Source organism: Podarcis gaigeae, assembly GCF_964106915.1.
Source record: "Podarcis gaigeae genome assembly, chromosome: 6".
NCBI lineage: Eukaryota > Metazoa > Chordata > Lepidosauria > Squamata > Lacertidae > Podarcis > Podarcis gaigeae.
Genome location: NC_139682.1, coordinates 10,258,250 through 10,270,478, shown reverse-complemented (window position 1 = coordinate 10,270,478; position 12,229 = coordinate 10,258,250). Strand labels below are relative to the sequence as shown.

At 41.3% G+C, this 12,229-nt stretch overlaps 1 protein-coding gene across 1 annotated transcript in view; it reads right to left on the bottom strand.

Moving 5' to 3' along the window:
- Positions 1 to 12,229, bottom strand: part of CABLES2 (Cdk5 and Abl enzyme substrate 2) — a 49,291-nt gene that overhangs the window by 5,078 nt on the left and 31,984 nt on the right. Inside the window, exons 2-8 of the mRNA XM_083744439.1 lie at positions 12,023 to 12,115; positions 10,467 to 10,544; positions 7,262 to 7,370; positions 5,303 to 5,468; positions 3,277 to 3,380; positions 1,610 to 1,716; positions 192 to 396 (exon numbers count right to left, since the gene is read on the bottom strand). Of these exons, the coding sequence (XP_083600565.1) occupies positions 192 to 396; positions 1,610 to 1,716; positions 3,277 to 3,380; positions 5,303 to 5,468; positions 7,262 to 7,370; positions 10,467 to 10,544; positions 12,023 to 12,115 (862 nt within the window). The remainder of the gene's footprint in view (positions 1 to 191; positions 397 to 1,609; positions 1,717 to 3,276; positions 3,381 to 5,302; positions 5,469 to 7,261; positions 7,371 to 10,466; positions 10,545 to 12,022; positions 12,116 to 12,229) is intronic.

The following is a 12,229-nucleotide window of genomic DNA, read 5'->3' as shown; positions in this document are numbered from 1 at the left end:
CTCCTGCCAATCACCCTGAAACATCTCTCCTGTCAAAACGGTACAAGCCTACTTCTGGTCTCAGTGCTAAAAACCATTACATGTTTTCATTCGAAAATTATATGCATAGTTTTAGAAAACAATGTGACTTGCAAGAACCAGCATTTCCAGGGGTCTGGACACTCTTAGGATGTTATTCTGGCTATACTTACATCGATAAGGTGTTTGACCTCGTGTTTCCTGAGATCACTACTAATCTTGGCTGCAAGCAGCACACAAGCACCAGCACACAGTTTTCGGTTCTGTTTGTTGAGCTTGCCTTGCAGGACAAGCTTTTCGAAGTAAACGTAAGCCATGGACACAGTTACTGGCTCCAGGTTGCATTCCATACTCAGGTTCCGCATCTCCCTCTTTAAACTGTGGGCACAGAAAGAGGGAAAGAAAGCTAATTTTGCTTCATATAAAAAAAAAGATTACCACAACTTAGGAAACAAGACTCTTAATTCTTGAATTCTCATTTCTGCTTCTTGCCAGATGGTCTGTGTACACTGCAGAAGGTAGTGTATGCTTAGGAGGAGGAAGAAGAGGGCTTGTTTTTGCACACATCCATTGTGATGTGGATCAAGCAACATGATATGCATTAGGCCCCAGTAACATTTGAATTGCAAACACATGACTGCATTAATTGAAGTGTCCTCTCTGACTTTATTTGCATCTGGAGAAAGGAGAACTCATTCTAATCTTGCAGGTAGGCGTTGAGCGAGGATATGGGTACATAGCTGCCACAGTGAGAAGTTGCTTAAGACTGCAGTGTTTGTTCTTGGCTGATGTTTGAAGGCTTCGGGGTTGAGGAAAGAACATGCACGGCTCTTTATCAGTGGAAAGATGGGGGGTGTGGTGTGACCAAGTAGCGATCTTCAGGTGCCCAAAGGAGTATTAACCCAAATGGGAAGAGGAAGGAAGACACAAAATCAAGAAACCCCTCCTTCCTAGCTCAGGGGTCAGAAACATCTTCAGCTTGAGGGGAACATACTCCTTTCTGGGCAACCTTTCCAGGGCTGGATGCGTGGACAAAAGTGAACAAGGCAATGGATGTAAATGTTAGCTTTGGTTAGTTTATTCGTGTGCTCACCTATGCCTCTCTGCCTGCCATCCAGGCAAGCAAGAGGCATTATCAGAGTGAAAGGGTGTCTTCCAGCCAGGCAAAATAACTTGAGGCTGTGAAGCAGAGCAGGTAAAGTGTGTGGCCTCAGGGAGAGTATCAAGGGCCAAACAGAGGCCTAAGCCTGAGGTTTTTACACCCCTGATTTCAATGATCAAGAAGTCCCTATCACCTACAGAACTATTATATCACACCCCAGCAACATACACTGCTTTCTAATAGGATCTTGACAAGCTATGGTGCAAGATGTCAAGCCAAGTTTATACGAGGTCATTGTGGCACACTTACTTGGGACGAAGTGCCAGTGAACGTATTGGGATACACCTGAGTAAACCTACATAAGAGTGGTCTGAAAGTATTTTAATCATATATATTAATTACTGTTCAGGAGGAAAGAACCACATTTCAAAGTGGTTTAGAAACACAGTAATGCACCCTCCTATCATTACCTTCCCTGTTTTAATTTACCTTCTGATTTTGCTTAGCGTCAGCTTGATGTGAGGAAACTTCTCTTTAAAGGTCTCGTTCATATCCTTCTTAAGGTCCGATGGTTTCACGTATTCTATTACTGTGGTCTAAAATAAAATAAAGGAAAAGGGTTTACAGATCCTTACGCTGCCTTTACTGAAAGAGAATGAGAATAAGGATTAAGGATTCAAAGTGTCTCCATGAGAAACTAATCTACAGTAAGGGGCAAACTAGGTGGTGCTTAGAAGGCTGAATTCAGGGTCTCCCATCCCAGCTAGCTCTCTCACAACTAACAGCGCTGGACATCTTTTTAAACAAGATGCACAGCCTTCTTCTGTGACCAAGAGCCCATGAACCTGGGTTTTGACTATTAGCCTCTGTCTTGTCAATCATAGAGCAAGTCTTGTCTTCCACACATTATTAGGCCGGACTGCAAATGATCTCAGCAGAGTTGAAAGCTTAGCTTCAGCTGCACCACATCTTCAGAGCAACGATGGCTTGAGATGGTATCCTGCTATGGGAAGTTTCTGCTATTAACCATCATTTGCCCTTGTGCAGGATTACAGCAGAGTACTCCTGTATCTAGGCCATCAGAATCCTTGATGAGAAAAGTTTAATCTCTCCGAGGACAGAAGGTTTTCAAAGCTCTTTGGTAATCTCTTAATCCTGTAATACTTGGCACTTCAAGAGTGGTGCAGGACTGGGAACTTGAACAGGTTTTCTCTATGGCAGCACACCCTAGGGACTATTAGCAAACTCCCAAGGAGCCTAGAAGGTAATGTTAGAGGTTAACTGGAGAGTGAGGGAAGGTGGCAAATCCCTCCCTCCCATGCCTTGACCTTTTGATGCAGTGAAGCAACAGTTCACTTCGAGCCCGTATAATTGGCTAGATGAAATGTGGGACTTTTGAGTTCATTAGGATTTACTCGCTGGATTAGACAAGGACTCTGTCTAGTCTACCACCTGTTTTCCAATGGTGACCTGTCAAATAACCCTGGAAAGGTCACGAGCCACACATGATTAAGGATCCCCCAGTGTGTACCTCTAGGAACTGGAAATACTTAGCATTTGTGTTCACCTTTAATGGGTTTAAAACACTTCATACACATTCTCAGCAATCCTTGCAACAATCTTGTTATGGCAGATCACTATTATCCCTATACTGGAGATTGGGTTGAAGAAGAAACTCTGAAGAGTGGTGGCTTGCCCAAAGGCACTTGGTAAATTCACGCCAAGGTGATTCAGCAAATAAATTATATTTTTAAAAAACGATTAAAAAGAAATCAATCACCTGCTCAGCCTTGCATCGAGACAAGAATGCTGACACCACCTCCCACAACAGCTCGTGTAGACAGCTAAGTACTGAAAGCTACATTGCGCTTCCAGAAGACTGGAATAAGCACCACCTCTCACCTGTATTTATAACTTGCATTACACCCCCACACAGAAAACAGGATATATATATTTTAAATAATGTGTGGAAGCTGCCTGAGGAATGTTTATTGATGGGTGGCTATAATTCCAAATTTAAATGAAACATGCAAAATTTGGAAAAGGAGACATTTTTATTTGTACAGGGTCATATGAAGTCAGAACCCAGGATCTGTACTACACTATGCCTACAATGCCTTATTTGTGAATTAATTTGCTCTACACCAGCTTCGTACCATGTACGATGCAAAGATGAGGACACGTTTGTGCTTCCCACAGGGCCACTGAGGATCTTCCAGGAGATTGGGGTTGTACTCTGCTAACTCACCAACTTCATTTCCTAGAAGTAAAAAAGAAAAGAAAAGAAATGTACTAGGAGTTCACTGGCACAGTAAAGGAGAGCTTTAAAGGGGAAAAAACATACAAGAAAGCCCTTCTATGTGGTCATTACTACATCATATGGGAACAAATTCCATAATTCAATTTTGCGCTGAAGAAGTGGTTTTGAGAAGGTTCATGTAACAACCAAGGAAGGTTTTAGGAAACAAAGTATTAGCATTCAAGAAGACTTTATCCACGCGGATAAATGAACCCATTTATCAGAGCAGATCACTAGATGGACCAAGCGCCAGCTGTACCACTTCAACCCAAAGTCTAGCTTGTTTCTGCACTATGATGAATAATAAACCCTCTATATTCAGAAGCTCGATATGTAGAACAAACATAAAAAAACACATCCCTGCATGGCAGAATTACCAATTTCACAGGGCCCAGGAATCTCAACATGAGCACTCTGCAAGATCTCGCAAGATCTCTGTGAGAACTTGCAACCCATATAAGGGAGGCTTTGGCAGGGGTGCAATGGGGCATTCCAATAAGTTTCAGTCCCCCTATCAAACTACAGTTCCCAGGATTCTTTGAGGAAAGCCATTACTGTTTGAAGTGGTATTATATGGCTTTAAATATATAGGGCAGATGGGGCCTTACTGGGCACAGAATGCTGACAACTTGAGGGAAGAGCAAATGGAAACTAGATGGAATGGCGTATCCTGAAAGAGGACAATCCTAGATCCCTGAACAGAAGCATTATAGATTACATGGTTTTCTTACTGGTCTCGTCTGCATCTTAGGCGGAACTGGCTTCCTAGTTTCAAATTCAAAAGGTGGCATTCATAAATTAGGACTTTTGAAACAGTTTGCAAAAGCCAAATGTTGGCGGGATGGGATATTTATTAAATGCCAGCTCAGTGTTACAGTAAAGTTGTTGGCACTCTGCCCAGATTCTTATAAGACCCATTTAAGGCATTGCCCTGATTCTCAGAAAATGTCTTGCCTGTATCCTTATGCCTACATATGGTTATGAAGCCCAAATAAATAGTTCTTTTTAGATGGTCCTGATATTTCAGTGCTGAAATTAAGCAACATCTAGGACTGAAATATTCCACTCAACCATAAGGAAATCTGATTAAACTGGTAGCATTTAAGAGTGGCTTTGCGTATATTCAGCATGCCTGAACATTTCCTGCAGGGGCATGGAAGCTGGTATCTTATCTAGGTAGAGTTTTGCTTTTTGAAATTGTTACTCTTTTGATTATAAAAATACAAGTCTGTAGCCCTTATTGAGGGACTAGTGCCCTGGGAACTTCTTGGAATTATTAAATGAATAACTAAAAAAAAATAACAAGATGGGAGAAATTCAGCAGATTGGTCTGTTTGTCTGATTTTGTACAAAATTGATGATGATGATAATGATAACAACAACAACAATAACTTCTATCCCATCTTTTCTGCTGAAGGAGCCCAGTTATCCATTCTTCCTTAACAACAATTGGTTGAAAACATGCACATGAACCAGGCAGTGAAATGGGCAGAAAACTAGTTTGGACAGGCAGAATACAAGTGGAGATTGTGAGATGGGACTGTATATCTTCTGAGCAGGGACCTGTCCTTCCTGTGCTCATTATTCTAAAGTATCATGTACACTAAAGGCATTCTATTAATACTACTATTCATTACTGCTAATGCTACTTTTATTAATAACAAAGGGCCTTGAACCCTTGAAAGCTCAGAATCCTCTAACATACTCTAAATGGAATTCAAATTCTCTAAATGGAATTTATACTCTGATTCCTCCTAATCTCATTTTGGCCAATCAAAACCTATCGCTGACACTATTTCATCATCACCTTTGCCATCTTTTAAAAAAACAACGTCAGCACAGAAGGACCACAGAAGGGCATAGAGGAGTCACATGGTGTTTACCAATATCTGCTGTGGAAGGTATTGTTTTGGCTGTTGCAGTTTTGTATCTTGATCCACCAGTACTCCGCAGAACGGAGGCTCGGCACACAGGAACAGGACCATGGACATCATTTTTGCGGCCAACGAGAGCGTTTGTCGGATACAAGAACTTCGCATAAGACACAACCTGCAAGATAGCCAGTCCCAATTAAAGTTAGTATAGTCACCTTAAGATTTTTGCAGGGATCTTTTGAACTCTGGACTGCAAGTTTAAAAATTCTTCTCTTGCAATTAATAGGAAGCCCCTTAGAATTAACTCTTCAGAGTTAATTCAGAGTCTATGTCTTCAGACTGTCTATCTCAGTTTAACTGCTGTGTCTTAAATGCAACCGATAGTTTGGGGAGAACCAGAGAGCTATTTAAAAAACAAATAGCTGCCATTTCCCCAGATAGCAGCTGGACCCCAATTCACTGTGTTTACAGTTAGAGTAAATCTGATGAATTGTACACACACAACACACACACACACACACACACACACACACACAGAGAGAGAGACCTAATAGCTTTCATCCAGAATTCTAAAAAGGAATAGGGGAAAGGGAGACAAGAGATTACATTAATGCTCTATTATAGTTACAGGTTGAATTGAACTGCTGCTTTTAACATCTTTCTGGAATAACTTTCAAAATGCTCCACAAATGGATTCTCAGAACCTAATGCACCAAAGTGTTATTGCACTGGACAAATACCATATCAACTAGGCTCACTGTGTTCTGGTGATCAAATAAGATTTCCCCGTATCTTGGGCTTTGGTTTAACTAATAGTCAGGGTTGCCTCTTCAATGGGCTCTGATGGGAACATGATCCTTGGTTAATTGAACATTAACAGATCTTATCTTTTAGCTACCAAACTCGCTACACCTGCGTGGATGGGGCCTGGAGGAAGAAATAGAGTCTGGGCACAGACTTCACCAGTCTGCTGTCTCCAGGGGTTTGGGACTACAACTCTCATTGGTGCTGATGGGAGTTGTAGCCCAAAACATTTGAAGGGCACCAGGCTGACAGTTTTGCAATATCTAGATCAGTGTTTCCCAAACTTGGGTCTCCATCTGTTGTTGGACTACAGTTCCCATCATCCCTAACTAGCAGGACGGGTGGTCAGGGATGATGGGAATTGTAGTCTAAACGCAAATGGAGACCCAAGTTTGGGAAACACCGATTTAGGTACTTCACTGGTTGTGTGGAGGAGCTTTGCGAGTTTCAAACCAGATGCCGTTTCCTTTGGAGGAAACTGATACTGCTGTGAAATAACAGGATTCCTGCCATACTCAAGCTGATTACTGAACATGCTCCCCATGTGGAAACCAATAATGCAAAAGTCTTCCCATCAGCCAGAGAAGCAGAAAGTACTAAACAACCTTACCTATGATCACATGCAAACAGCCAAACGTCTAGACCAGAGGTTGCCAATATGCTTCCTTTCAAATGCTGTCCTCTAACCCATTAGCCCTAATCAGTTCAATCAACCTTTACTGGCATACAAAGAAGACAAGAATATATGAATCGAAACAGAGATTTGGCATCTGCTCATAGGAGGAGATGCTTTGAGATCAAACTATACAGGCCTAGGAAGTTAAAAAAGTACCACCCAAGTCTTATGACAATGTAGTTTCATGGCATTGCTCAGATATTCAGCTACTTTCTCCAGATCTCTCCTTCAGAGCATGGGGCTCATTGGCTGTGCTGATGGGAGTCCAACAGCTTGCTGGCTACCCCTGCCCAAACAGTATCAGAAGAAGTCAAAAGAGTATGTCTGAATTGCATCAAGAGAGAGCTGAAGGATCTGCGGGAGGATCTATGAGCACATGTGGGCTTAAACCACCAGGCTTGTTCTTGATTTTTGTACCGGAACTGATGAGGCCCTGCAACTTCCAAGAACAAGCAAAGAGATCCACCGTTCACCAACGGGCTCCTTACCTTGCCATCAGCTCCTAGCTCGACCCCTTCCATTCCTAGCACCATCTCCGTAGAGACCGAAACGCCACCCGAAGGATGTCTCTGCTTCTGCCCCTCTATTCTCAGTTCACTGTTAAGGGCAGAATTGGCAAGACAGGAATTAAAGCTGTTTCTTCTCATCCTAGCGCCGTAGTAAAAAACCCCAAAAAACAAACAAAATAAAAACAAGCCCCTCAACACAGCTAGAGATTAGGAGGCCAATTCCCACGTCTTCTCTGCTGCCATAAACATTTGTTCTTAAAAGGCTCAAGACATAAAAACTCACTGAACCAGCAAAGGGGATGTAAGCAATGGCCCTGAGATCTTCCTATTTTTAAAGTAATTTAACTCGAGGGTAATTCATACTTTATTTACACACACAGAGAGAGAGAGCTCGACTTTGCAAGGAATTCCCATGATTGGACACAGAATTCTGAACACATTACTGCTGGTTTTGGACGCGATCCCTGAACTGCAATTCTGGGGGGTACGTGGGATTCTCAGGGAGAAGACCATGAGCTTCAACTACGTATTGCAAAATCCACATGGATGGGAATCCAGCTGTGGGAACCCATTTGCCTACTTTGTCTACTCTGTCCTTGACCCTTTTTTCAAAAAAAAAAATCTGCACAAAATAAATTTTCTTGTGTTTGCTAATCCATTTATAGGCTCTTTAAATCCAAAGCCAACAATGGATAGAATGTGTTCAATGATTATGTACAAATCAGTTTCAGACATAAGCAACACATCAATGACCTTGGGATTTCAGGGCTAAAAAATTCAGGCAACTCCAAGATTTGAAGAGATACACAAACATACTGCTTAACATCTTAACGCGCACATGTATTTGAAGTAGGCATGTGTATTTAAGTCTTACTAGCTAAAAGGTAAATGTAAAGGGACCCTTGACCATTAGGTCCAGTCGTGACTGACTTGGGTTGCGGCGCTCATCTCGCTCTATAGCCGAGGGAGCCGGCATTTGTCCACAGACAGCTTCCGGGTCATGTGGCCAGCATGACTAAGCTGCTTCTGGCGAACCAGAGCAGCGCACGGAAACGCCGTTTACCTTCCCGCTGGAGCAGTACCTATTTATCTACTTGCACTTTGACGTGCTTTCCAACTGCTAGGTTGGCAGGAGCAGGGACCGCGTAACGGGAGCTCACCCCGTCGCGGGGATTCGAACCACCGACCTTCTGATCGGCAAGTCCTAGGCTCTGTGGTTTAACCCACAGCGCCACCCGCATCCCCTTACTAGCTAGGTATATAAAATATAAAGAGAAATGAATTCCTTTCCTAAATTATCCATCAGTAGCTGCCAGATGACATGTTTTACAGTCTTCTGGGATTTCTGGCAGAGGTCATTGTTCCTAACTGCACTATCCGATACCTTGCCTTGTTTCAAATCCCTCACCCCATCCCTATCATTCATCTAGTTTTCAGCTAATGCTCTTTTGAGTGACCTTGCAGTGTTCCCACTGAGCTGGAAAGAAAGTTTCCCATAGTCTATTTATGGAAGGCACATCTGTATGTCAAGTTCTGTCATAAAAATATCCGTTTCCTTCTTCAGTGTGCTATGCATATGAGCTTGATTGACAACAGAAATCGTGTTCTGTTTGTTCTGTGTTTGGCCAGGCCTGATTAAGCGTTAGATATATGCAGAGGAGAACTGGAACACTTTTATCGGTTATAAGTAGGACATGCTCAAAGAGCTGGAAAGTAAATGTCTGTCTACGCTGACACCCTTTTGAAAAACAACCCACTAGTGAAACCAAATGTGTAATTTTTATTTACATTATTCATACACCAGTTTTTCAGACAGAGCTCGGAAAATGATTTATATGAAATAAATGGTAAAAAGCAAACGGTAATCATGAAATAAATGGCATTGCCTTTAATGCCACCGTTCTTTTTTTTTTTGGTATTTCCTTTATTTTATTTTCTTCTCAGTTTTGGTTACTTAATTTAAATAATATTGGTGGAATTTGTATTGTTTCATACAGTGTTCACTTTAAACTGTTAAGTTAGGCTATTTGTATTATTTTACACTGATTGTTTTTGTGCTTGTGTTGAAGAAGGTATAGGGTTATAAAGGCCAGGACTAGCCGCCTGAGAAACAGTTTCTACGCAAATGCAATTCTGGTTCTGGTTCTAAACGCAGCATGAGGGGTCTCTAAGGTATAGTGCATTTTTTAGTATAGTGTATTTTATAGTATAGTATAGTATAGTATAGTATAGTATAGTATAGTATAGTATAGTATAGTATAGTATAGTGTATTTTAAAATGGAGTTTTAGAGATTTTAGGGAGGTTTATAGTATAGTATAGTGTATTTTTAGGGACGCGGGTGGTGCTGTGGGTTAAACCACAGAGCCCAGGACTTGCCGATCAGAAGGTCGGCAGTTCGAATCCCCACGACAGCTCCCGTTGCTCGGTCCCAGTTCCTGCCCACCTAGCAGTTCGAAAGCACATCAAAGTGCAAGTAGATAAATAGGTACCGCTCTGGCGGGAAGGTAAACAGCGTTTCCATGCGCTGCTCTGGTTCGCCAGAAACAGCTTTGTCATGCTGGCCACATGACCCGGAAGCTGTACGCCAGCTCCCTTGGCCAATAAAGCGAGATGAGCGCCGCAACCCCAGAGTCAGTCACGACTGGACCTAATGGTCAGGGGTTCCTTTACCTTTATAGTGTATTTTAAAATGGGGTTTCAGAGTTTTTAGGGGGTTTTGAATGTTTTATGTTATTTTTCAATTTCATTGTTCTGTATGGGACAATGACAATAAAGATATCGTATATCGTATATTATGGTTTATAATTGTTTCCAATGTGTTTAGGACTGTTGCACTTCTCGTTTCTTTGGCACATTGTGGACCACTTTAGGCCCAGTTTTCTGGAAAAGCTGCATAAAAGCAAACCAGTGATGATGTTAGAGCATCAGTAAAAACCATAGAACATAAGGAAATAGCAGGGAAACCAGGGTTCAAATTTTCACCCAGCCATGAAGCTAGCTGGGTTGCCTTGGGCCAGTCACTGTCTCTTAGCCCAACCAATCTCACAGGGATATTGCAAGGATAAAATGGAGAAGCACCATGAATATTACCTTAAGCTCCCTGGAGAAAAAGTGGGGATCCAAATGTAATAATAAACAAATAACCAATTGAAAGTTATTGGACAAAAATAGCAGCTACTCACCTGATCCGAAAATTCTCCCCATAGGGCATGATAGAAAAAGCCACACACAAACTTCGTTTAGCACAAATTAATACTATCCTAAAAAGAAACACAGACAGGGTACAGTGAATCATGGAAAATAAATTGCATTCTTATCTAGCCTTCCTATCTTGAGTTAGAAGAGCTCTCTGGGAGCGACGAGAACCTAACTTTGTAACACATACATACACAACTTAGCTATTTTCTCCTTGCTTTTTTTAGCCCAACAGCCACATTTCGGGAAACCTTCCTTTAAAAAACACACACAAATAAACAAGATTTTCAGTAAAGATTTTCATAATACAATTAAAGAATGGCTACCAGAAATACAAATAGAATAAACAGAATATGAAGCACTCTCTTAAAAGTAATTCTTAGCCCTAGCGACCCAGATGTTTTTGACTACATTCTTGGTGGTTTAGTCCACAACATCTGGAGGGCATCAGGTTGGGGAAGCCTGCTTTTGAAGCAACACTGCATCTGTTTTCACAGAGATTATTCCCATGTAAGAATAAAATGACCTAGGAAACTACCTTGAAAACCAAGTGTATTTTGCTCTAACTTTCCCATTAGCCATGAGTTTTCTACCAGTCCCCCAAGTACCTTCTCCAATAGGGCACAGAAATATTAACTACCTATTGGGGAGATGAGAAAGAAGCATAGGCACTGAATTCGACCTCCTTGATGGCACTGCCTAGCCCAACTCAGTTGGCTACGTGGTGCTGTTGGTGTCAGATAGTTTTACTTAGGAGTAGGCCCATTGGAATTAACGAGTGCAACTAAGTTAAGTCCATTAAATTCAGTGAATTAAAAATTTCAGAAGATAACATCACCTTAAACTATTAAACTAACCCTAATATATGGGGCTTAACAAATGGTCAACGTAAATGGACTCTCCCTTACATCTGCAAAAAGATTGATACATTGGAAAGACAAAAATATGGCTTCCTTTGATTTATTAAAACCATAGTGACTCATGAATCAACGTATACAGGAATACAATAAGTCTATCTATGTATATATTTTATATTTTTTTGTAATCCTAATTACATTTTAATGACACTTTGTTATTGCTATTATATAATGTATTCTCTTGTTTTTCTTCATCTTCCTTTCCCCCTTTTTTCCTCTCTAATGTCTTCATAATTTATTCTAATCTACTGTACTGTAAAATTTTCAATATCAATAATTTTTTTTTAAAAAAATCTCCGTGTTTACTCAGAGTAAGATTTGTCAGTGTTTTCTAAACTTAGGTCTCCAGCTGTTTTCGGACTACAATTCCCATTATCTCTGACCACTGGTCCTGCTAGCTATGGATGATGGGAGTTGTAGTCCAACAACAGCTGAAGACCCAAGTTTGGGTAACACTGATTTAGATGAATGCCACCCATAATCCCCCATCAGTAAGGTTTTCACATCAAGGTGTTTTGCACCAAACATGGTCACTCGTGAACATATAGGCCACAGTTAGAGTAGAGCCATTTGCCATAATTTAACTGCAAGGTGGATTGGGATTCCTTCAGTTACAGAAAGGTTACCTGCTGTTCCTTGTGTCATACTGCCTCATGTTCTTGATGAAGTGGATCTTCTTCAAGCCTTTATGTCTTGGTGATCCAGATACGTGCTTGGTTCTACGATTTAAGAGGGTAAGGGGAAATGCGAGTAAGATCCGGGCAAAATGTAAATTAAAAGGGTAATTAAAAGGATGCACATGTCGGAGTCGGAATGAGTACACATGCAGGACC